At 46.7% G+C, this 23,528-nt stretch overlaps 1 protein-coding gene across 2 annotated transcripts in view; it reads right to left on the bottom strand.

Annotated features, from left to right (window-relative positions):
- The window catches only part of cpne5b (copine Vb), a 213,174-nt gene that overhangs the window by 7,356 nt on the left and 182,290 nt on the right, over positions 1-23,528 (bottom strand). For both annotated transcript variants that reach the window (XM_041887333.2, XM_041887335.2), the window contains 4 exons: positions 19,872-19,918; positions 18,837-19,018; positions 14,601-14,728; positions 8,576-8,678 (listed from right to left, as the gene is read on the bottom strand). In XM_041887333.2, coding sequence (XP_041743267.1) covers positions 8,576-8,678; positions 14,601-14,728; positions 18,837-19,018; positions 19,872-19,918 — 460 coding nt within the window. The remainder of the gene's footprint in view (positions 1-8,575; positions 8,679-14,600; positions 14,729-18,836; positions 19,019-19,871; positions 19,919-23,528) is intronic.

Genomic DNA, 23,528 nt, shown 5'->3' with positions numbered 1-23,528 from the left:
TATTCATTCAAGCTCACAGTGAGATTCTCCTCATTATTGTTGACCCAGATGTCATCTCCATTATTTTCATTCTGTGCCAGCGATATGGTTACCCATCCAGTTATAGGTTGCCACACCACACCACCAATGTTCTGGAGAGGAGAGCACTTCTGCCTGCTGAAGGGCCATTAACTATGAATGGGGCTGTATCTATCTACTGTTCCAAAGAGCTACAGACACGGAGTACAGAGAGAAACAGTAGGCTATAGTTACTGCGTGATCTGAAAACTTTCCCTCCAATGTGCTCCTATCCCTCTCTCTCTCTCTCTCTCTCTCTCTCTCTCTCTCTCTCTCTCTCTCTCTCTCTCTCTCTCTCTCTCTCTCTCTCTCTCTCTCTCTCTCTCTCTCTCTCTCTCTCTCTCTCTCTCTCTCTCTCTCTCTCTCTCTCTCTCTCTCTCTCTCTCTCTCTCTCTCTCTCTCTCTCTCTCTCTCTCTCTCTCTCTCTCTCTCTCCCTCTTTCTCAACAATGGTCCTCAGCTCAATAAAGGCAGGAGGAATTGTCTTGGGATCTTGCTAATTTGGTAGACGAAACACCTGTCTCCCCGTGAATCCTGAGCGGACGTTAAGGCTTCCGCTCCCATCTTTAATATCCAGTTTGTGTTCTGGGACGTTTAACACCCAATCATCTTCTTCCTCTGGGGTTTTTAGAACCCAAATCCAATGTTCCTGTTTCTCCCCCTGTCGTTGCTCTTATCTTCAAGAGACAGTGTGTGTGTGTTTACTCAGTAAATTTAAGTCTGGTCCAGACCGTAGTGATGAAACTCTCCTCATCCACTGACGAAACTGAACGCGTTCCCAGAGCAGAGAAGACAGTCTAAAGCCAGTGTTATTACTGATGTGGGTTTGACAAAAGTGTGAGCATTTTGAGAAAATGTTTGGTACTTTCATTTGTCAAAGAAGGCATAACATAATCTTCCAAATAGTTGAGCACAAAAGATAGCAAGATAGCAACAAAGACAAAACTGAAAGAAAAAAAAGGGACCAAAGAAGCACTCCGACGTGTTGGGAGCATATATAGGACATAGGTACCTAGAACACCTCAGTTTCCTAAGGCAGTGATAAAACAGTGGAAAAGTGTTGATTAGATAGGAGTTGGGAGACTGAAGATGCTTGTGAGGTGGGAGTGGAGGGACAGGGGGGAGGGGCCGATTCTCTATCACCACGGCAACCCATCCCACCAATCACCCTCCCAGCCACTCCTAAGACACGCCCTCCGGAGCAGGAACAGGAGCTGGTGGAAGTTGCTCCTAGACACTGATCTTAGGTCCGTTTGGAGACCATTAACCCCAATGTTTAAGTTTAAGGTTGGGGTAGCTAATCTGAAATACTTGTTTATTATTTCTGCCTAAATGTTTATGTTGAGTATATTTCACAGGTCACGACTAACAGTATCAGGCGGCGAGAGCTGCTTCTGCTTCTGTCTTGTCCTCTCTGTTTTTAGCCCAAAACAGATAAATGAGCCCAGATTATCAGTGTTCAACAGAACTCATGTCACAGTCCCTGTCCTCCCACGCCACGCCACACACACACACACACACACACACACACACACACACACACACACACACACACACACACACACACACACACACACACACACACACACACACACACACACACACACACACACACACACACACACACACACACACACACAGTCATCAGCGCATCAAACGTCGACCAAAAATAACCCGTCTTCCATGCCCCATTTATGCCATCCCCTCTCATCATGGTGATTGACAGCTGAGCTCCACAGCCATGAGAAAACATACAACACAGTGTCAATCTTCACTAGTTACCATGCCCTTACAAAAAGACAAACATGAAAAAATGACGTGAAAAAAACCTGAATTATTTATTTAATTTAAAATCTTCGGTCAGACACGTGGTTTTCAGACACGTGTGAAGTTTCACATGTACATTTTTCACATGTTCTTCCCTTGTGAAAAGAAGAATCCCGACTTTTATTTCTCCACACGTTTATTTTTCACCACTTCCAGCTACATCTGGTCTCCCATCCAGAATACTTTTGGGTTTATGTTTTGCTTTAAATATCATTGATTTTGTTTGCAATACAAATAATTTTGCTTGATATTAATGGCCCAAAAGTAACTCACTCTCTAGAGGATTTCACCATAATAACACTATTACTCTATTAAAGGTGTTTAAAGCGACAATCCTTAATTGAAACATTAACAAAGTGTTTACCCATCACAGCTTCAGTAAAAAGCTGAGGGATGGGGCTTGAGAAATGCAACCACTCTCAAATCCATAGACTGCGCTATGGATACAAGGACTGACCCTCCATGATATCAAAATTATAGTTTTAACCATGTTTTCAGGCTATATAGTTGTTTACATTTACTTTGTTTACAAACATTGGAGTAAAACAAGCTTATATTTTGGGGTTCTGATGGGGTATGACGGTTGAACTAATGAGGCATTTATATGTTATATTCTTCATAAATCATTGGGTACATATCATTAATTTATAAGTCCAAAAATGTATGTATACTGAACAAAAATATAAATGCAACATGCAACAATTCCAAAGATTTTACTGAGTTACAGTTGATAGAAGGAAATCAGTCAATTGAAATAAATTCATTAGGTCCTAATCTATGGATTTCACATGACTGGGAATACAGATATGCATCTGTTGGTCACAGACATCTTTAAAAAAAGGTAGGGGCGTGGATCAGAAAACCAGTCAGTATCTGGTGTGACCACCATTAGTCTCATGCAGCGCGACACATCTTCTTCGCATAGAGTTGATCAGGCTGTTGATTGTGGCCTGTGGAATGTTTTCCCACTCCTCTTCAGTGGCTGTGCGAAGTTGCTGGATATTGGCGGAAACTGGAACATGCTGTCATACACGTTTATCCAGAGCATCCCAAACATGCTCAGTGAGTGACATGTCTGGTGAGTATGCAGGCCATGGAAGAACTGGGACATTTCCAGCTTCCAGGAATTGTGTACAGATCCTTGCGACATGGGGCCATGCATTATCATGCTGAAACATGAGGCGATGGCGATCGATAAAATGCAGTTGTGTTCATTGTCCGCTCATGAAACATGGGACCAACACTTTACATGTTGCGTTCATATTTTTGTTCAGTGTAGTGTCTAAAGATTGCCCCTTTAACAGGCAGTGATTTTCATACAGCAGAACTATGTTGCCATTTGAATGTGATCCATTAACCTGCCCTGAAAACATTTTATTCTGTCCACTGTTCCACGAATGTCCAGCAAAATCGTTCCCTTATCCCACATTTGGGCATTTTAGATGTGGTCATCCTAATTCCACTGGTGGAAACTGCAACATGGTAACACCATCTTTAAACATGTGAGGAGAATAACATTATTTCAACCCCACATGTGAATCTGCAATTCCACAGGTGAAAGTGAGATTTTCACATTTTGAGTTTTCTTACATATCCGATTTTCGCATGTGAAAGTTTTTAACATGTGAAACTTCAATTCATATGTGTGGTGAAAACATGTTATTCTCCTCAAATGTGAAAAGGTGGTGTTAACATGTGAACTCTAAATTTAATACGTGAAAATATTGTTTCACGTGTGAAATGTAAGTTTAACATATAATAACAGCTATTTGACATGTGAAACTGCAAATTTGACATGTGCTTTTTTTTGTAAGGGTAACACCAAAGACCTGTATGTACTTCATAACAACCCAAACAGGTAAATTAAAGAGGTTTCTATCTCATAATATTCGAACATATCATAAGTATATTTATATCAACACGGTCTCATTAGAATATGTCAAAGTCATATGGAGAAGCCCTTTGCTCCACTGGAAACTAGCAGGAATACATGTTATATATCAATAAAAAGTATTGATTAATAAATGAAGGGGATTTAAACTTGTGATATTGTGTATTCAGGTCACGTTGAGTGATAGATCACCTGGCTGGGTGTCACGACTTCCTCCGGAGCTGCCTCCTCTACTTGTTCGGGCAGGCTTCGGCATTCGTCGTCACCGGCTTACTAACCACTGCCACTCCTCATCTCATCATTCCATTTGTTTTGTCTTGTTTATTACACACACCTGGTTCATATCCCCTCATCAGTACCTGTATAAGTGTTCCCTCTGCCCCCTTGTCTTTGTGTGTGATTGTTTATTGTGGAGGAGATTATAGCCCGTGGAGCTCGATTATATTGTGTATCTCTGGGTTATTCACCCGTCTGCCTTATTTTCCCCAGTGTGCCGTTTGTTCGCACTGGTGTGTATTACACATTGCTGCGTACCTCTGTTTATTGATTAAACCAGTTATTCTGTGATTTACTCTCCTGCATCTGACTCCGTCCAACATCACCCGCTACACTGGGGAACTTGGGTCCACTGGGCTGCAGGTTAACAATTTACATGTTTTACTGCTTTGTTATCCACAGACACACACACACACACACATGCACACGCACACCTCATTAAATATTTATGATGGTTTTACAGCTCTACTATCCTGGACCAGCCAAATGTTTTATGGGAAGCCTCTGGGACAAAACCCAGCGCTGCTCAAATTAAACACACCAAAGGACGTGTGTGTGTGTATGAGGGGGGGTTGGGGTGGACGGACAGAAAATGGCTTGGATTAATTAAACTACCACAATATACCAACAGAGGAGTAGAAACACTAGGTACAGTATAATTGAACAGTTTTTTTTTTTACATTCAACTTTAATTTAATGGAGAAGCCTGTTTTTGTATCCTTTCTCTCTCCCCCCTCTCTCTCTCTCTCCCCTCGCTCTCTCCCCTCAAAGTGACTGAATAAAAGGATAAAATACTGTCTGTTGAATATATCAATTAAAAACACTCAAACGGACAGTATTTTTAATTAAAGATAGGCAGGCTACCATTGCGGTGGGACAATTGGGCGGTAGTGGTGAGGAGGAAACTGACAGTGTCACTGTCTTAATTAAAGGGAGGTATCTTGGCCCAAAGTGTCTCGGAGTAGAAGTACTGATCTCGTACACTGGTCCCCTTGTCCATGTAATCTTATTCATTAAAAACTGATCCTATCACCACTCCTAACCAGAGACTATAGAGGCACAGGCCTTCTTGTGTGGCACAGCAGGGCTTTAGGGAGTTAAATGGAAGTTGGTGGAAAAACAAGAAGTGATGTCATAGTAATTTAAGTCATCTGCCAATCATGTACTCTGAGATCACTGTAACAGAATGGAAGCATGGGGCTGTCTGACTGATGTTTCTAGCTCATTCAGGGGCCACGTGTGTGTGTGTGTAGTGTGTGTGTGTGTGTGTGTGTGTGTGTGTGTGTGTGTGTGTGTGTGTGTGTGTTTTGTTTCAGAGCCTAAGAAGACATTCACGCCCACGCCTGAGTCTGTGACTCATCAATAACTTCCCTCACAAGTCTTCAATTATGTCCTGTGATGTCCCACTGAGAGAGACAAGAGGCCACCCCAGGCTCTGACAGAGGAAGACATTAGGCCTAGTGCGTCAGGTTCATTTGGAGGGCTTCACTCTAGAACTGACCTCTGAGAACCACAGCGTGATACCCCAGCTAGCACACCACGTTCTGAGAACCACAGCCTGATACCCCAGCTAGCACACAACGTTCTGAGAACCACAGCCTGATATCCCAGCTAGCACACAACGTTCTGAGAACCGCAGGGTGATACCCCAGCTAGCACACAACGTTCTGAGAACCGCAGGGTAATACCCCAGCTAGCACACAACGTTCTGAGAACCACAGCCTGATACCCCAGCTAGCACACAACGTTCTGAGAACCACAGCCTGATACCCCAGCTAGCACACAACATTCTGAGAACCGCAGGGTGATACCTCAGCTAGCACACAACATTCTGAGAACCACAGGGTGATACCCCAGCTAGCACACAAAGTTCTGAGAACCACAGGGTGATACCTCAGCTAGCACACAACATTCTGAGAACCACAGGGTGATACCTCAGCTAGCACACAACGTTCTGAGAACCACAGCCTGATACTCTAGCTAGCACATAACGTTCTGGGAACCACAGGGTGATACCAAAGTGGCAATTTAATATGTGAAACGACTTTGAACCTTTTTCACCTTTATTTAACCAGGTAAGCCAGTTGAGAACAAGTTCTCATTTACAATACTTAAAGGCTGTCACTATAGTTACTGTAGTCATGACAACAACTATGGAGGACAGTTGGGGTGCTAACATGAAAGACATTGAAGTTACATGGCACCATCTAACCAATCGAATTAAGTATTGGACGGAATCAACCTGCAATGTCCAAACTCTAAGCAAACTGGTCCTGGGGCTCTGTTCACAAACACAAATAATAATAATAATATGCCATTTAGCAGACGCTTTTATCCAAAGCGACATACAGTCATACATTTTTTTTTGTGTATGGGTGGTCCCGGGGATCGAACCCACTACCTTGACGTTATAAGCGCCGTGCTCTACCAGCTGAGCTACAGAGGACCACAAACATACCCCACAGAGCCCCAGGACAGCAACAAAATTAGACCCAACCAAATCATGAGAAAATTAAAAGCTAATTACTTGACACATTGGAAAGAATTAACAAAAAAACAGAGCAAACTAGAATGCTATTTGGCCCTAAACAGAGAGTACACAGTGGCAGAATACCTGACCACTGTGACTGACCCAAAATTAAGGAAAGCTTTGACTATGTACAGACTCAGTGTCACGTCTCCTCCCGTTGCTCCCCTCCGGCGCTCTGATTCGCCGGTCTACTAAGCCACCGGTCTGAGCGCACCACCTCAGCAACACCGGAATGGAAACCCAATGCACCCTAATCACCTCCAGCGCACCTGCATCTCATCATCTCATCACCACCCCTATATAGCCCTGGACTGTTCAGTGTTGTGTTGTGTGTGATTGTTAGTGTCTTGTCGTGTACTCGCTCTTTGTTGTTCTCTTGCTCAGTGTTAAGTAAACCTTTACATTGTTGATTCCTGCGTCTGTGTCCTGCCTCTTCGTATCCTCAGTATTCGTCACACTCAGTGATCATAGCCTTGCTATTGAGAAAGGCCGCCGAAGGCAGACCTGGCTCTCAAGAGAAGACAGGCTATGTGCACACTGCCCACAAAAGAAAGTGGAAACTGAGCTGCACTTCCTAACCTCCTGCCAAATGAATGACCATATTAGAGACACATATTTCCCTCAGATTACACAGACCCACAAAGAATTTGAAAACAAACCCGATTTTGATAAACTCCCATATCTATTGGGTGAAATACCACAGTGTGCCATCACAGCAGCAATACTTGTGACCTGTTGCCACAAGAAAAGGGCAACCAGTTAAGAACAAACACCATTGTAAATACAACCCATATTTATGTTTATTTATTTTCCCATTTGTACTTTAACTATTTGCTAATTGTTACAGCACTGTATATAGACATAATATGACATTTGAAATGTCTTTATTCTTTTGAAACTTCTGAGTGTAATGTTTACTTTTAATTTTATTGTTTATTTCACTTTTGTTTACTATCTACTTCACTTGCTTTGGCAATGTTAACATACGTTTCCATTGCCAATAAAGACCTTAAATTGAAATTGAAATTGAATTGAGAGAGAGAGAGAGAGAGAGAGAGAGAGAGAGAGAGAGAGAGAGAGAGAGAGAGAGAGAGAGAGAGAGAGAGAGAGAGAGAGAGAGAGAGAGAGAGAGAGAGAGAGAGAGAGAGAGAGAGAGAGAGAGAGAGAGAGAGAGAGAGAGAGGTGATGCAAGAGAGAAAGAGAGATGAAAAGAGACAGAAAAAACATGAACCAAAGGAAAGAGAAGTGGGAAAGTGAAATAATTCATTGAGAGGGCATTGCTGTGCCTTGGAGCGTCGTTGTGTTGTCTGAGTGACAGGTTCCATCTGCTGTCCCAGCTCTGTTCTGAATGACATGGAATAGTCCTCCCTCCCTCCCTCCCTCCCTCCCTCCCTCCCTCCCTCCCTCCCTCCACCAGCTGTAGAGAAGTGGGTCAGTGTTCCTGAAAACACTCCCCGGAGGAGACACACCCTCACACAACACACAGGCACATGCCCACGCACACACCATCCAGTCTGGCTCACTGAATTGAAGAGGACAGTCGAAGCATTTCTACTTCACACTCCTACTTCAGAGAAAACACTTAAATAAGCAATATGATGTTACCCTAGATTAACCCTAACTCTAAAATAACCCTAACCTCAAATGAAGCCTAACCCCAAATTAGACTCCATCGCCACCAAAAGAGCAGGAGTGAAAGCAGTAGAAGAGGGGGGTAGTAGTGTCAGCAGAGGAATTGCAGTCAGTCAGTGAGGTCATGCAAGATAGAGCAGCAGGCAAGATCTTAAAAGGAAGGTGTGACTGTTCGAACGGTTTGACTAACAGTCGCAAATTCCCTTTAAATCCAGTCTGCTGGAGGTCTGGCCGAGTCCAGGCAGATGAGAAGACTCTCTTCTCTCTCTTCACAGAGATTCATATTTGACTCTTTTCCCTGCCTCACTCTTTCTTTCTTCCATCCTGTCCCACCATTCTCTCTCTCTCTCTCTCTCAACTCACGTTGACGATGGCCTCCTTGGTCTGAGCCATGTCTGATATGACCCCATCTGTAATGATGAGGAGGACGAAGTACTGGGACCCGTCCTGAACCGCTGCAGCATACCTGTAGCAGGAGAACACACACACACACACACACACACACACACACACACACACACACACACACACACACACACACACACACACACACACACACACACACACACACACACACAGTTTATGAGTAAAAAGCAAACATTCCCTGAACTAAACTGAAAATTGAAGGTCATTCTTTATCTTCTGTCATTGTATTTCCTGTCAATCCTCTCCACTCCTCTCTCTCTTACCTTTCAATGTCTATTAAACAAGACTCTATTCAATGAAAATATGATACTCTGATATCATTCTGCAGATTGATAACATTCATAATATTCATTATCATACCTCAAAGAAGACTTTGACCTCAAACACTGCAGGATATGAAGCCGGACTATGCTGTGTGATTTACTGATTGACTGAATCTGTGTTCTTTAGTTCCCACTGGCTACAGTCCTTTTCACCCTTTCAGCCATTGACATGGTAATGGCTCAAGGACTGGTACTGATTGAGGCTGGGACTGGGACTGTGACTGACTGAGACTGGGACTGGGACTGAGACTGACTGAGACTGGGACTGAGGCTGGGACTGGGACTGTGACTGACTGAGACTGGGACTGAGGCTGGGACTGGGACTGTGACTGACTGAGACTGGGACTGAAGCTGGGACTGGGACTGAGACTGACTGAGACTGGGACTGAGGCTGGGACTGGGACTGTGACTGACTGAGACTGGGACTGAGGCTGGGACTGGGACTGTGACTGACTGAGGCTGGGACTGGGACTGTGACTGACTGAGACTGGGACTGGGACTGGGACTGGGACTGGGACTGGGACTGGGACTGGGACTGGGACTGGGACTGGGACTGGGACTGGGACTGACTGGGACTGGGACTTACTGAGACTGAGGCTGGGACTGAGACTGACTGAGGCTGGGACTGTGACTGACTGGGACTGGGACTGTGACTGGGACTGGGACTGGGACTGACTGAGACTGGGACTGGGACTGGGACTGGGACTGACTGAGACTGGGACTGAGGCTGGGACTGGGACTGACTGAGACTGGGACTGAGGCTGGGACTGGGACTGGGACTGGGACTGGGACTGGGACTGGGACTGGGACTGAGACTGAGGCTGGGACTGAGACTGACTGAGGCTGGGACTGTGACTGACTGGGACTGGGACTGGGACTGACTGAGACTGAGGCTGGGACTGTGACTGACTGTGACTGGGACTGAGACTGACTGGGACTGGGACTGGGACTGACTGAGACTGAGGCTGGGACTGAGACTGACTGAGGCTGGGACTGTGACTGACTGGGACTGGGACTGGGACTGACTGAGACTGGGACTGAGGCTGGGACTGGGACTGGGACTGACTGAGACTGGGACTGGGACTGGGACTGAGACTGGGACTGAGGCTGGGACTGGGACTGGGACTGGGACTGACTGAGACTGGGACTGAGGCTGGGACTGGGACTGGGACTGGGACTGGGACTGGGACTGGGACTGACTGAGACTGGGACTGAGGCTGGGACTGAGACTGAGGCTGGGACTGAGACTGACTGAGGCTGGGACTGTGACTGACTGTGACTGGGACTGGGATTGACTGAGACTGAGACTGGGACTGTGACTGACTGTGACTGGGACTGAGACTGACTGGGACTGGGACTGGGACTGAGGCTGGGACTGGGACTGTGACTGACTGAGACTGGGACTGGGACTGGGACTGACTGAGACTGGGACTGAGGCTGGGACTGGGACTGGGACTGGGACTGACTGAGACTGGGACTGTGACTGACTGAGGCTGGGACTGTGACTGACTGGGACTGGGACTGGGACTGACTGAGACTGGGACTGAGGCTGGGACTGGGACTGGGACTGACTGAGACTGGGACTGGGACTGGGACTGGGACTGGGACTGGGACTGAGACTGACTGAGGCTGGGACTGGGACTGACTGGGACTGGGACTGACTGAGACTGTGACTGTGACTGTGACTGACTGTGACTGTGACTGTGACTGGGACTGGGACTGTGAATAGGAGTGGGACTATGACTGACTGTGACTGTGACTGGAGGAGTGGGACTGGAGGAAGACTAACTGTGACTAGAGGACTGTGACTAGAGGACTGTGACTGGGATTGGAGGACTGGGACTGGGACTGGAGGAGTGTGACTGGGACTGGAGGACTGTGACTGGAGGACTGTGACTGTGACTGGAGGACTGTGACTAGAGGACTGTGACTGGAGGACTGTGACTGGAGGACTGTGACTGTGACTGGAGGACCATGATTGGAGGACTGTGACTGTGACTAGAGGACTGGGACTGGAGGACTGGGACTGGACTGTGACTGTGACTGGAGGACTGTGACTAGAGGACTGTAACTGGGACTGGGACTGGAGGACTGTGACCCTGTTACGGGGCTGAGTCACTGGCTTACTAGTGCTCTTCCATGCTATCCGTAGGAGGGGTGCGTCACGTCGTGCCAGGCTTTTTTGCGCTGTACTCGACTTGAGTGGGTTGATTCACTGACGTGATCTTCCTGTCCGGTCTTGAGCCCCCTTGGGCTCGTGCGGTGGAGGAGATCTTCGTAGGCTATACTCAGCCTTGTCTCAGGGTAGTAGGTTGGTGGTCTGTTGATATCCCTCTGGTGGTGTGGGGGCTGTGCTTTGGCAAAGCCTGGTTGGCCCTGTCCGGGAGTATCTTTGGATGGTACCACAGTGTCCCCCGAACCCCCTGTCTCAGCCTCCAGTATCTATGCTGCAATAGTCTATGTGCTGGGGGGCTAGGGTCAGTCTGTTATATCTGGTGTAATTATCCTGTCTAATCTGGTGTTCTGTGTGAATTTAAGTATGCTCCCTCTAATTCTCTCTCTCTCCCTCTCTCCCTCCCCTCCCGGAGGACCTGAGCCCTAGGATCATGCCTCAGGACTACCTGGCCTGATGACTCCTTGCTGTCCCCAGTCCACCTGTTCGTGCTGCTGCTCCAGTTTCAACTGTTCTGCCTGCGGCTATGGAACCCTGACCTGTTAACCGGACGTGCTACCTTGTCCTGGACCTGCTGTTTTCGACTCTCTCTCTCTCTCTCTCTCTCTCTCTCTCTCTCTCTCTCTCTCTCTCTCTCTCTCTCTCTCTCTCTCTCTCTCTCTCTCTCTCTCTCTCTCTCTCTCTCTCTCTCTCTCTCTCTCTCACTCTCTCTCTCTCTCTCTCTCTCTCTCTCTCTCTCTCTCTCTCTCTCTCTCTCTGTCTCTCTCTCTCTCTCTCTCTCTCTCTCTCTCTCTCTCTCTCTCTCTCTCTCTCTCTCTCTCTCTCTCTCTCTCTCTCTCTCTCTCTCTCTCTCTCTCTCTCTCTCTCTCTCGCTCTCTCGCTCTCTCACTCTCTCACTCTCTCACTCTCTCTACTGCACCTGCTGTCTCAACCTCTGAATGCTCGGCTATGAAAAGCCAACTGACATTTACTCCTGAGGTACTGACCTGTTGTACCCTCTACATTTACATTTACATTTACGTCATTTAGCAGACGCTCTTATCCAGAGCGACTTACAAATAGGTGCATTCACCTTATAGCCAGTGGGATAACCACTTTACAATGTTTATTATTATTATTATTATTATTATTTTTTTTTTTTGGGGGGGGGGGTTGGAGTAAAGGGGGGAGGGGTAGAATGATTACTTTATCCTATCCCAGGTATTCCTTAAAGAGGTGGGGTTTCAAATGTTTTGAAAAGCAGCGAACAGTTTTGACTGGGCTGAGCGGGAACTATGCTTCCGCAGAGGTAGGGGAGCCAGCAGGCCAGAGGTGGATGAACGCAGTGCCCTCGTTTGGGTGTAGGGACTGATCAGAGCCTGAAGGTACGGAGGTGCCGTTCCCCTCACAGCTCCGTAGGCAAGCACCATGGTCTTGTAGCAGATGCGAGCTTCAACTGGAAGCCAGTGGAGTGTGCGGAGGAGCGGGGTGACGTGAGAGAACTTGGGAAGGTTGAACACCAGACGGGCTGCGGCATTCTGGATGAGTTGTAGGGGTTTAATGGCACAGGCAGGGAGCCCAGCCAACAGCGAGTTGCAGTAATCCAGACGGGAGATGACAAGTGCCTGGATTAGGACCTGTGCCGCTTCCTGTGTAAGGCAGGGTCGTACTCTCCGAATGTTGTAGAGCATGAACCTACAGGATCAGTGCTTATACAGAAACCCAGCCTAAAAGCAAGCAATGCAGATGTAGAAGCATGGTGGCATCTCCCGTCTGGATTACTGCAACTCGCTACAATCACTGTGATTATTATTTGACCCTGCTGGTCATCTATGAAAGTTTGAACATCTTGAAGAACAATCTGGCCTTAATGGCCATGTACTCTTATAATCTCCAACCGGCACAGCCAGAAAAGGGGACTTGCCACCCCTCAGAGCCTGCTTCCTCTCTAGGTTTCTTCCTAGGTTCCTGCCTTTCTAGGGAGTTTTTCCTAGCCACCATGCTTCTACATCTGCATTGCTTGCTTTTAGGCTGGGTTTCTGTATAAGCACTTTGTGACATCTGCTGATGTAAAAAAGGCTTTATAAATACATTTGATTGATTGATTGACTGACTGTGACTGGAGGACTGTGTCTGGGACTGTGACTGTGACTGTGACTGGAGGAGTGTGACTGTGACTGTGACCGTGACTGTGACTGTAGGAGTGTGACTGGGACCGGAGGAGTGTGACTGTGACGTGACTGTGACTGGAGGAGTGTGACTGTGACTGTGACCGTGACTGTGACTGTAGGAGTGTGACTGGGACTGTGACGTGACTGTGACTGGAGGAGTGTGACGGGGACTGGGACAGGGACCGTGACTGTGACTGGAGGAGTGTGACTGTGACTGTGACCGTGACTGTGACTGGAGGAGTGTGACTGTGACCGTGACTGTGACTGGAGGAGTGTGACTGTGACTGTGACCGTGACTGTGACTGGAGGAGTGTGACGGGGACTGGGACAGGGACCGTGACTGTGACTGGAGGAGTGTGACTGTGACTGTGACCGTGACTGTGACTGGAGGAGTGTGACTGTGACCGTGACTGTGACTGGAGGAGTGTGACTGTGACTGTGACCGTGACTGTGACTGGAGGAGTGTGACTGTGACTGTGACAGTGACTGTGACTGGAGGAGTGTGACTGTGACTGTGACTGTGACTGGAGGAGTGTGACTGTGACTGTGACTGTGACTGGAGGAGTGTGACTGTGACTGTGACTGTGACTGGAGGAGTGTGACTGTGACTGTGACTGTGACTGGAGGAGTGTGACTGTGACTGTGACTGTGACTGGAGGAGTGTGACGGGGACTGGCACAGGGACCGTGACTGTGACTGGAGGAGTGTGACTGTGACTGTGACAGTGACTGTGACTGGAGGAGTGTGACTGTGACTGTGACTGTGACTGGAGGAGTGTGACTGTGACTGTGACTGTGACTGGAGGAGTGTGACTGTGACTGTGACTGTGACTGGAGGAGTGTGGCGGCTGGCCGGGACCGTGACTGTGACTGGAGGAGTGTGACTGTGACTGTGACTGGAGGAGTGTGGCGAGGGGACTGTAACCGTGACTGTGACTGGAGGAGTGTGACTGTGACTGTGACTGGAGGAGTGTGACTGTGACTGTGACTGTGACTGGAGGAGTGTGACGGTGACTGTAGACCGTGACTGTGACTGGAGGAGTGTGACTGTGACAGTGACTGTGACTGGAGGAGTGTGACTGTGACTGTGACTGTGACTGGAGGAGTGTGACTGTGACTGTGACTGTGACTGGAGGGTCATACTGTATATTCAGAACTGTTTTAACTCAATGGTCTCCTCTCTGTTTTAAAAGTAATGCATGCTTTCCCTCGTTCTGTGTGTGTGTGTTTGTGTGTGCATACCTTGTCATCCCTCCCTCATTGCTAACCATCCCTCACGTACCTAACCCCACCTAACATGTGTGTGCGTGACGTTACCTGGCCACATGGTTGACTACAGGGGCGAAGTTGGTTGGGCCGTAGAGCTGAACAGTCTTCAGACTCTGGTGGTAGGCTTCCAGGATGCCGTCTATACCATTACAGTAAGGGTTGTCTATGTTACCGTTCTGGAGAGGAGAAACAATCAACAGGTTTACAACAATGTGATATAGTTGATTTATAACAGGGATGGGGATGGGGCCGCAGTGGCTCGTGGGTCTTCGTACCCACATCTATACCCACACATGCAGTCAGAGCCAGCCATAGCCTTTTGGGGGCCCTAAGTGACATTTTAGCGGCCCCCCTCTTGACAGCGGAGAGAACAAAATTACGTTTTAGAGTGAATTTCTTGCAAATCTACACATTTTGCCATGGGGCGTAGAGAAAATGTTGCAGTTTTATAACAAATTTCCTGCAATTCTACCAGTGGCGGTCGGTGCCGTTTAAGATGAGGGAGGACTATAAATTTTTTTATGAGCATGGTCTTATTTCTTTTACAGCACATTGGATAACTGCCATTCATATTCCATTCACCCAGCTCAACGTAACATCATTAGGTTTAGGCTACTACATGATACTCGAGTTTTCCCTATACCCATCCTGAGGTTGCTACAACTTAGCCTATGAATGAACGTTTACAACGTAGGTGCACAGGTTGAGAGAAATTTGAGTAATCAAGGTGACAGACATTGACACATTTAATACCGCCTTGCATATATATATATGGATATAGAATTATTGTAAAATTAACTCTGTCCATAAGGTGTAGATAGTAATTATAGACCGGAAGTAGAGGCCTGGGCGTTGTTGTTCACTAATTTACTCCAAGTAGGGAAAGGATGGTGGGGTTGAAAAGTAATAAAGGGGAATATATATATATAAAAAATAAAAAAAAACATGGGGGGATTGGAAGTGATGCAGACAATTACATTGATAGAAGATACAATCTATCTGCAATATTAAGTTGATCCATCCCCCAAAAAAAAAAAAAAAAAAAAAAAATACCGCCTTGCACACTCTTGCCTTCATCTAGCTGATAGTGGGTGTAATCATTAGTCCAACAAGTTGCAAATGAGAGTTTCTATTGGACAAATTCAGATATGTTTATCCCCGTTTTGTTCCATTTGCTTCCGTTTAAGAAACGTTTTTCAACAGAATCACACGCAAACACAGTTCACTTTCCATAGCAGCCACATACAAACAGCATGATCCCTTTGATCGTTGGATAATTCCTTCTCGCATCTATGTGCTCTCCTCCTCTCACCTTTTCCCTTCGCTTGTGGACTTCAGTGCACAGCACATTCAGCTGTCTGTGACCAGGCTAAAAAACCTTTACAAGCCGAGCCTTCAGATTATAAATGCTAACCGTGACACACAGCCTACATCGTTGTCACCATATTAGCTAACGTCAAGTCAACATAGCTACTAGAACTAACGCGTTAGTAAACCCGCTACAATCATGCAGTACAGTGTACAGTCAGCAAGCAGTTTAGCAGTTACACCGGCAGGCCCCGTGGCAATAAATTAATAAAACCAAAAGCTTACCTTGACTTGGAAGAGTTCCAATGTTGGATAGCCATAGCCAGCTAGGTAACATAACATCCCTCTCTGTTTGAGCTGGGTGTTTGAGTAGGCTAAACTAACTAGCTGCATTGGCTAGCTACACTGAACAAAAATATAAATGCAACATGTAAAGTGCTGATCCCATGTTTCTTGAGCTGAAATATAAGATCCCAGAAATGTTCCATATACACAAAAAACGTATTTCTCTGTTTACATCCCTGTTGTTGAACATTTCTCCTTTGCCAAGATAATCCATCCACCTGACAGGTGTGGCATATCAAGAAGCTGATTAAACAGCATGATCATTACATAGGTGCACCTTGTGCTGGGAACAATAAAAGGCCACTCTAAAATGTGCAGTTTTGTCACACAATACAATGCCACAGATGTCTCAAGTTTTGAGGGAGCGTGCAATTGGCAAGCTGACTGCAGGAATATGCACCAGAGCTGTTGCCAGATAATTTAATGTTAAATTCTCTACCATAAGCCACCTCCAACGTCGTTTTAGAGAATTTGGCAGTACGTCTAACTGGCCTCACAACCACAGGCCACATGTATGGTGTCATGGGCGTGCGGTTTGCTGATGTCAACGTTGTGAACAGAGTGCCCCATGGTGGCGGTGGGGTTATGGTATGGGCAGACATACGTTATGAATAATGAACACAATTGCATTTTATCGATGGCAATTTAAATGCACAGAAATACCGTGACGAGATCCTGAGGCCCATTGTGAGGCCCATTTCTTTTAAGGTGTCCGTGACCAAAATATGCATATCTGTATTCCCAGTCATGTGAAAACCATAGGTTAGGAACTAATGAATTTATTTCAAATGACTGATTTCCTCATATGAACTGTAACTAAGTAGTAAGATGGGGAGCCCCATGTAGCTCAGTTGGTAGAGCATGGCACTTGCAACGCCAGGGTTTGATTCCCACGGGGGACCAGTATGAAAAAAGAATGAAAAAAGTAAGTCGCTCTGGATAAGAGTGTCTGCTAAATGACTACAATGTAAATGAGAAGTATGTCCATAATAAAGCGCTGCTCTGCCTTCTGAACAACACTATCAACAAGGCAGATCCTGGTTTTGTCACACCTGGACTACTGTTCAGTCGTGTAGTCAGGTACCACAAAGAGGAACTTGGGAAAATTACAATTGGCTCAGAACAGGGCAGCACGGCTAACATTAATATCATTGCTCAAAGTGGAGGAGAGATTGACTTCATCACTACTTGTTTTTGCCTCCAGTTTCAACTCCTCTGCCTGCGGCTATGGAACCCTGACCTGTTAACCGGACGTGCTACCTTGTCCCAGACCTGCTGTTTTCATCTCTCTCTCTCTCCCGCACCTGCTATTTCAACCTCCAAATGCCCGGCTATGAAAAGCCAAGTGACATTTACTCTTGATGTACTGACCTGTTGCAACCTCTACAACCACTGTGATTATTATTTGACCCTGCTGTTCATCTATGAACGTTTGAACATCTTTGAGAAAAATCTGTCCTTAATGGCAATGTACTGTTATCTCCACCCGGCACTCCCCTCAGAGCCTGCTTCCTCTCTAGGTTTCTTCATAGGTTTCTGCCTTTCTAGGGAGTTTTTCTTAGCCACCGTGCTTCTACATCTGCATTGCTGTTTGGGGTTTTAGGCTGGGTTTCTGTATAGCACTTTGTGACATCTGCTGATGTAAAAAGGGCTTTATAAATACATTTGTTTGATTGATTGATTGATTGATGCTGCAAGAGCTCTGATAGGTTGAAGGATGTTTTCCGGAAATTGTCATAATTACTGTGTAAGTCTATGGAAGGAGGTGAGAACCACGAGCCTCCTAGGTTTTGTATTGAAGTCAATGTACTCAGAGGAGGATGGAAATTAGCTGTCCTCCGGCTACACCATGGTGCTACCCTACATAGGGATGTTGAGGCTACTGTATACCTTCATTGTAATACAGTGTGTTATAATCAATTATTTGGTGAAATGTCTAAAAAGGATAACTTTTTTAATCTTTCACTATTTAAAAAAAATGACATACACTAAGGAGGATGGTCCTCCCCTTCCTCCTCTGAGGAGCCTCCAATGAATTCTACACATTTTGCTATTGGGTGGAGAGAAATGTTTGCAGTTTTTAATATAATATATGAGTGAGAGTGAAGGTAATTTGGGAATTCGACCATGATTACTACAAGTTTAGATAGTTGGCCTCTAGACTAACTTACCAATCTAAAACATTTTACCTGACATGGGCTAATTGGGTGGCTGTCAGTGACTGACATATCAAGAGAAAAACTGCTGATGCACAACCAAATTTCGAAATGGCACCTTGGTGTATTCTACTATTTTAACTCTTAACAGGAAGTTGAGACCCTGACTGAGTTCCAAAAATGTAATAATAATAAAGCTGCCTGATCCCTGATCCTTGATCCACACCATTACAGTAGACATTCTCTATGTTGTTGTTCTAGAGAGGAGAAACAATCAACATGGTCAAATCTCTTGTATTTAATAAATCAATATCTTATTCCTGGAGTGGACATCATTAGCTGAATGTGGTAAGTAAAGTAAAGTAAAGTCCAGTCCAGTCAAGTCCAGTCCAGTTCAGTTCAGTCTAGTCCAGTCCAGTCCAGTTTAGTCCAGTACAGTGCCAGGTGACCAGAAAGAGCTCTGTGTTTGACTCACCAGAGGGAACTCGTGTGAGACCTGTCCATCAGGGGGCAGTTTGGCTCCAAACCCCAGAGCAGGGAACATCTTATCACTGTCGTAGTCCTGGATGATCTCCCCTACAGCCTTCAGGGCCATAGCGTAGGCATTCATCTGATACGGGTTCATGTAGTGTAGAGAGGTGGACTGGGACGGGTTACCTAGGGAGGGCGCAAATGGGCAGAGGTCAATATATTACCACTTTGTCCATTGATGAGGAAGGGGTCTGGAATTTTGATTAAACTAACCTTAACTTCATGTCCACATCCCAGTTAAACCCTAACCCTGACCCTGACCTTAACCATAATACAGGTCAAAATAACAACGATTCAGAACTCTTCTTCTCTTCAACCCCTCAGAGATAAACTACTGCATGCTCTCACCAACCCCGTCACACAATGGAATGGTAGGAAACAGAGATACACTGCTAGAGGCTCTAAGGATAAATTAACTACAATAAGTGGAGTGATTAGAATTAAGTGTGGCCTTTTAGCCTGTGGGAAGTCCTGATGTCAAGAGGAGGGTTTATTCTGCCATCTTGGTTCCTTGTGCCAAATGGAACCCTATTCCCTTTGTAGTGAACTACTTTTGACCAGAGCCCATAGGGGAATGGGGTGCCATTTGGGCTCTGACACAGTGCCATTTGGGGGCACAGCATGGTGGTATTGACCATGGGCCAGAAAGAAACTCTCACAGGTTTTGAGTCTCTCTCTCTCTCTCTCTCTCTCTCTCTCTCTCTCTCTCTCTCTCTCTCTCTCTCTCTCTCTCTCTCTCTCTCTCTCTCTCTCTCTCTCTCTCTCTCTCTCTCTCTCTCTCTCTCTCTCTCTCTCTCTCTCTCTCTCTCTCTCTCTCTCTCTCTCTCTCTCTCTCTCTCTCTCTCTCTCTCTCTCTCTCTCTCTCTCTCTCTCTCTCTCTCTCTCTCTCTCTCTCTCTCTCTCTCTCTCTCTCTCTCTCTGGAAGAGCATCACCATTCATTCTGGCCCTCACACGTACACTGTCTTTATATTCACTTACCATTAGACGCAGTGAAATCGATGGCCACAGTGAAATTGATTTGGGTCCTGAAATGGGGATGGAGAAGAGAGAGTGAATGTTACAACAACAAGTCAAACTCCATTACACAACTACACATTGACTGTGTACCGGTACCCCCTGTATATAGCCTCCTGCACATTGACTGTGTACCGGTACCCCCTGTATATAGCCTCCTGCACATTGACTCTGTACCGGTACCCCCTGTATATAGCCTCCCTACTGTAATTATTTGTTATTTTTATTTCTTAAAACTGCATTGTTGGTTAAGGGCTTGTAAATAAGCATTTCACTGTAAGGTCTACACCTGTTGTATTCCACGCATGTGGCAAATACAATTTGATTTGATTAAGATACACATTAAGATACACACAGAACACTCAAGATCTTCTCAAGACACACACACACACACATACACACACACACACACACTCACACACACAAAGCCAGAGTGACAGGCCTTTTCAGATCAGTAATAATGCCGATACATTACCATACATAATGTGCATAATATAATATAATACATTATATTGTAGTCACAATTAAATTAATGTGGTGAAGGGGGAGAGTGGTGAGAGGTGAGGGAAGCGAGGGGGGCGAGGCGAAGGGGGAGAGGGGGGAGAGGCTCGGGGGGCGAAACGAGGGGGTCCAGGGTTGAGAGACACCCTCATATTGAGCTGGATAACAAGCAATTAGACTGCTGGAGTACATAAGAGAAACAGAATCCTAATCCAATTAGACTGCTGGAGCACTTAAGAGAAAAATAATCCTAATCCAATTAGACTGCTGGAGCACTTAAGAGTAACAGAATCCTAATCCAATTAGACTGCTGGAGCACTTAAGAGTAACAGAATCCTAATCCAATTAGACTGCTGGAGCACTTAAGATAAACAGAATCATAATCCAATTTGGCGGACTGATGAAATGCTCTTTAGCAGTGCTGCTAATTCATGAGAGAGAGATTGAACGCCAGAAAGAATTAAAAAAAACAAGAGACACAACTCTCAATGAAAGTTAAATATATACATTAACCTTTCGGTGTGGAGAGAGGGATGGAGGGATGGAGGGATGGAGGGAGGAGGGAGAGAGGGATGGAGGGATAGAGGGAGAGAGGGATGGATGGAGGGAAGGAGGAAGGAAGGAGAGAGGGATGGAGGGATAGAGGGAGAGAGGGATGGAGGGATGGAGGGATGGAGGGAGAGAGGGATGGAGGGATGGAGGGATGGAGGAAGGAGGGAGAGAGGGATGGAAGGATAGAGGGAGAGAGGGATGGAGGAAGGAGAGAGGGATAGAGGAAGGAGGGAGAGAGGGATGGAGGGATGGAGGGATAGACAGATGGAGGGATGGAGGGATGGAGGGATGGAGGGATAGAGGGATGGAGGGATGGAGGGATGGAGGGATGGAGGGATAGAGGGATGGAGGGATAGAGGGATGGAGGGATAGAGGGATGGAGGGATGGAGGGATAGAGGGATGGAGGGATGGAGGGGATGGGGGGATGGAGGGAGGGATGGAGGGATGGAGGGATGGGGGATGGAGGGATGGGGGATGGAGGGATGGAGGGATAGAGGGATGGAGGGATAGAGGGATGGAGGGATGGAGGGATGGAGGGATGGGGGATGGAGGGATAGAGGGATGGAGGGATGGAGGGATGGGGGATGGAGGGATAGAGGGATGGAGGGATAGAGGGATGGAGGGATGGAGGGATGGGGGATGGAGGGATAGAGGGATGGAGGGATGGAGGTAGGAGGGAGAGAGGGATAGAGGGATAGAGGGATGGAGGAAGGAGGGATGGAGGGATGGAGGGATGGAGGGATGGAGGGATGGAGGAAGGAGGGAGAGAGGGATGGAGGGATGGAGGGATGGAGGAAGGAGGGAGAGAGGGATGGAGGAAGGAGGGAGACAGGGATGTAGGGATAGAGGGATGGAGGGATGGAGGGATGGAGGGATGGAGGGATGGAGGAAGGAGGGAGAGAGGGATGGAGGGATGGAGGGATGGAGGGAGAGAGGGATGGAGGGATGGAGGAAGGAGGGAGAGAGGGATGGAGGGATGGAGGGATGGAGGGATGGAGGGAGAGAGGGATGGAGGGATGGAGGGATGGAGGGACAGAGGGATGGAGGGATGGAGGGATGGAGGGATGGGGGATGGAGGGATGGGGGATAGAGGGATGGAGGGATGGAGGGATGGGGGATGGAGGGAGGGATGGAGGGATGGAGGGATGGAGGATGGAGGGATGGGGGATGGAGGGAGGGATGGAGGGATAGAGGGATGGAGAGATAGAGGGATGGAGGGATGGGGGGATGGAGGGATGGAGGGATGTAGGGATAGAGGGATAGAGGGATAGAGGGATGGAGGGATGGAGGGATGGAGGGATAGAGGGATGGAGGGATGGAGGGATGGAGGGATGGGGGGATGGAGGGATGGAGGGATAGAGGGATGGAGGGATAGAGGGATGGAGGGATGGAGGGATGGGGGATGGAGGGATGGAGGGATGGAGGGATGGAGGAAGGAGGGAGAGAGGGATGGAGGGATGGAGGAAGGAGGGAGAGAGGGATGGAGGGATGGAGGAAGGAGGGAGAGAGGGATGGAGAGATGGAGGGATGGAGGGATGGAGGAAGGAGGGAGAGAGGGATGGAGGGATGGAGGAAGGAGGGAGAGAGGGATGGAGGGATGGAGGAAGGAGGGAGAGAGGGATGTAGGGATGGAGGGATGGAGGGATGGAGGGAGATAAGACGTGACGTCAAAGCTCCATGACCCTGGAATTAATAGTAAGTTCCTTTATTAACTAATTATGAACTCTTTCTCTCTCTCTCTCTCTCTCTCTCTCTCTCTCTCTCTCTCTCTCTCTCTCTCTCTCTCTCTCTCTTTTTCTCTCTCTTTTTTCTCTCTCTCTCTCTCTCTCTCTCTCTCTCTCTCTCTCTCTCTCTCTCTCTCTCTCTCTCTCTCTCTCTCTCTCTCTCTTGCTCTCTCTTGCTCTCCCTCTCAATTCAATTCAATTCAAGAGGCATTATTGCCATGGGAAACATATGTTAACATTCCCAAAGCAAGTGAAATGGATAAACAAAAGTGAAATAAACAATAAAAAGTGAAATATTATAAAATATTATAGTTCCAAAATAATAAAGACACTGCAAATGTCATATTATGTCTATATAAAGACACTGCAAATAGTTAAAGTAAAAAAGGGAAAATAAATCAATATAAATATGGGTTGTATTGGTGTTTGTTCTTCACTGGTTGCCCTTTTCTTGTGGCAACAGGTCAAATATCTTGCTGCTGTGATGGCACACTGTGGTATTTCACCCAGTAGATAAGGGAGTTGATCAAAATTGGGTTTGTTTTCTAATTCTTTTGTTGGTCTGTGTAATCTGAGGGAAAAATGTGTGTCTCTAATATGGTCATACATTTGGCAGGAGGTTAGGAAGTGCGGCTCAGTTTCCACCTCATTTTGTGGGCAGTGTGCACATAGCCTGTCTTCTCTTGAGAGCCAGGTCTGCCTAAGGCGGCCTTTCTCAATAGCAAGGCTATGCTCACTGAGTCTGTACATAGTCAAAACTTTCCTTAAGTTTGGGTCAGTCACAGTGGTCAGGTATTCTGCCACTGTGTACTCTCTGTTTAGGGCCAAATAGCATTCTAGTTT

The sequence above is a fragment of the Coregonus clupeaformis genome, chromosome 10 (assembly GCF_020615455.1).
Source record: "Coregonus clupeaformis isolate EN_2021a chromosome 10, ASM2061545v1, whole genome shotgun sequence".
NCBI classification, from domain to species: domain Eukaryota; kingdom Metazoa; phylum Chordata; class Actinopteri; order Salmoniformes; family Salmonidae; genus Coregonus; species Coregonus clupeaformis.
The sequence above is the reverse complement of the archived record's forward strand: the minus strand, read 5'-3'. Positions and strand labels throughout refer to the sequence as shown.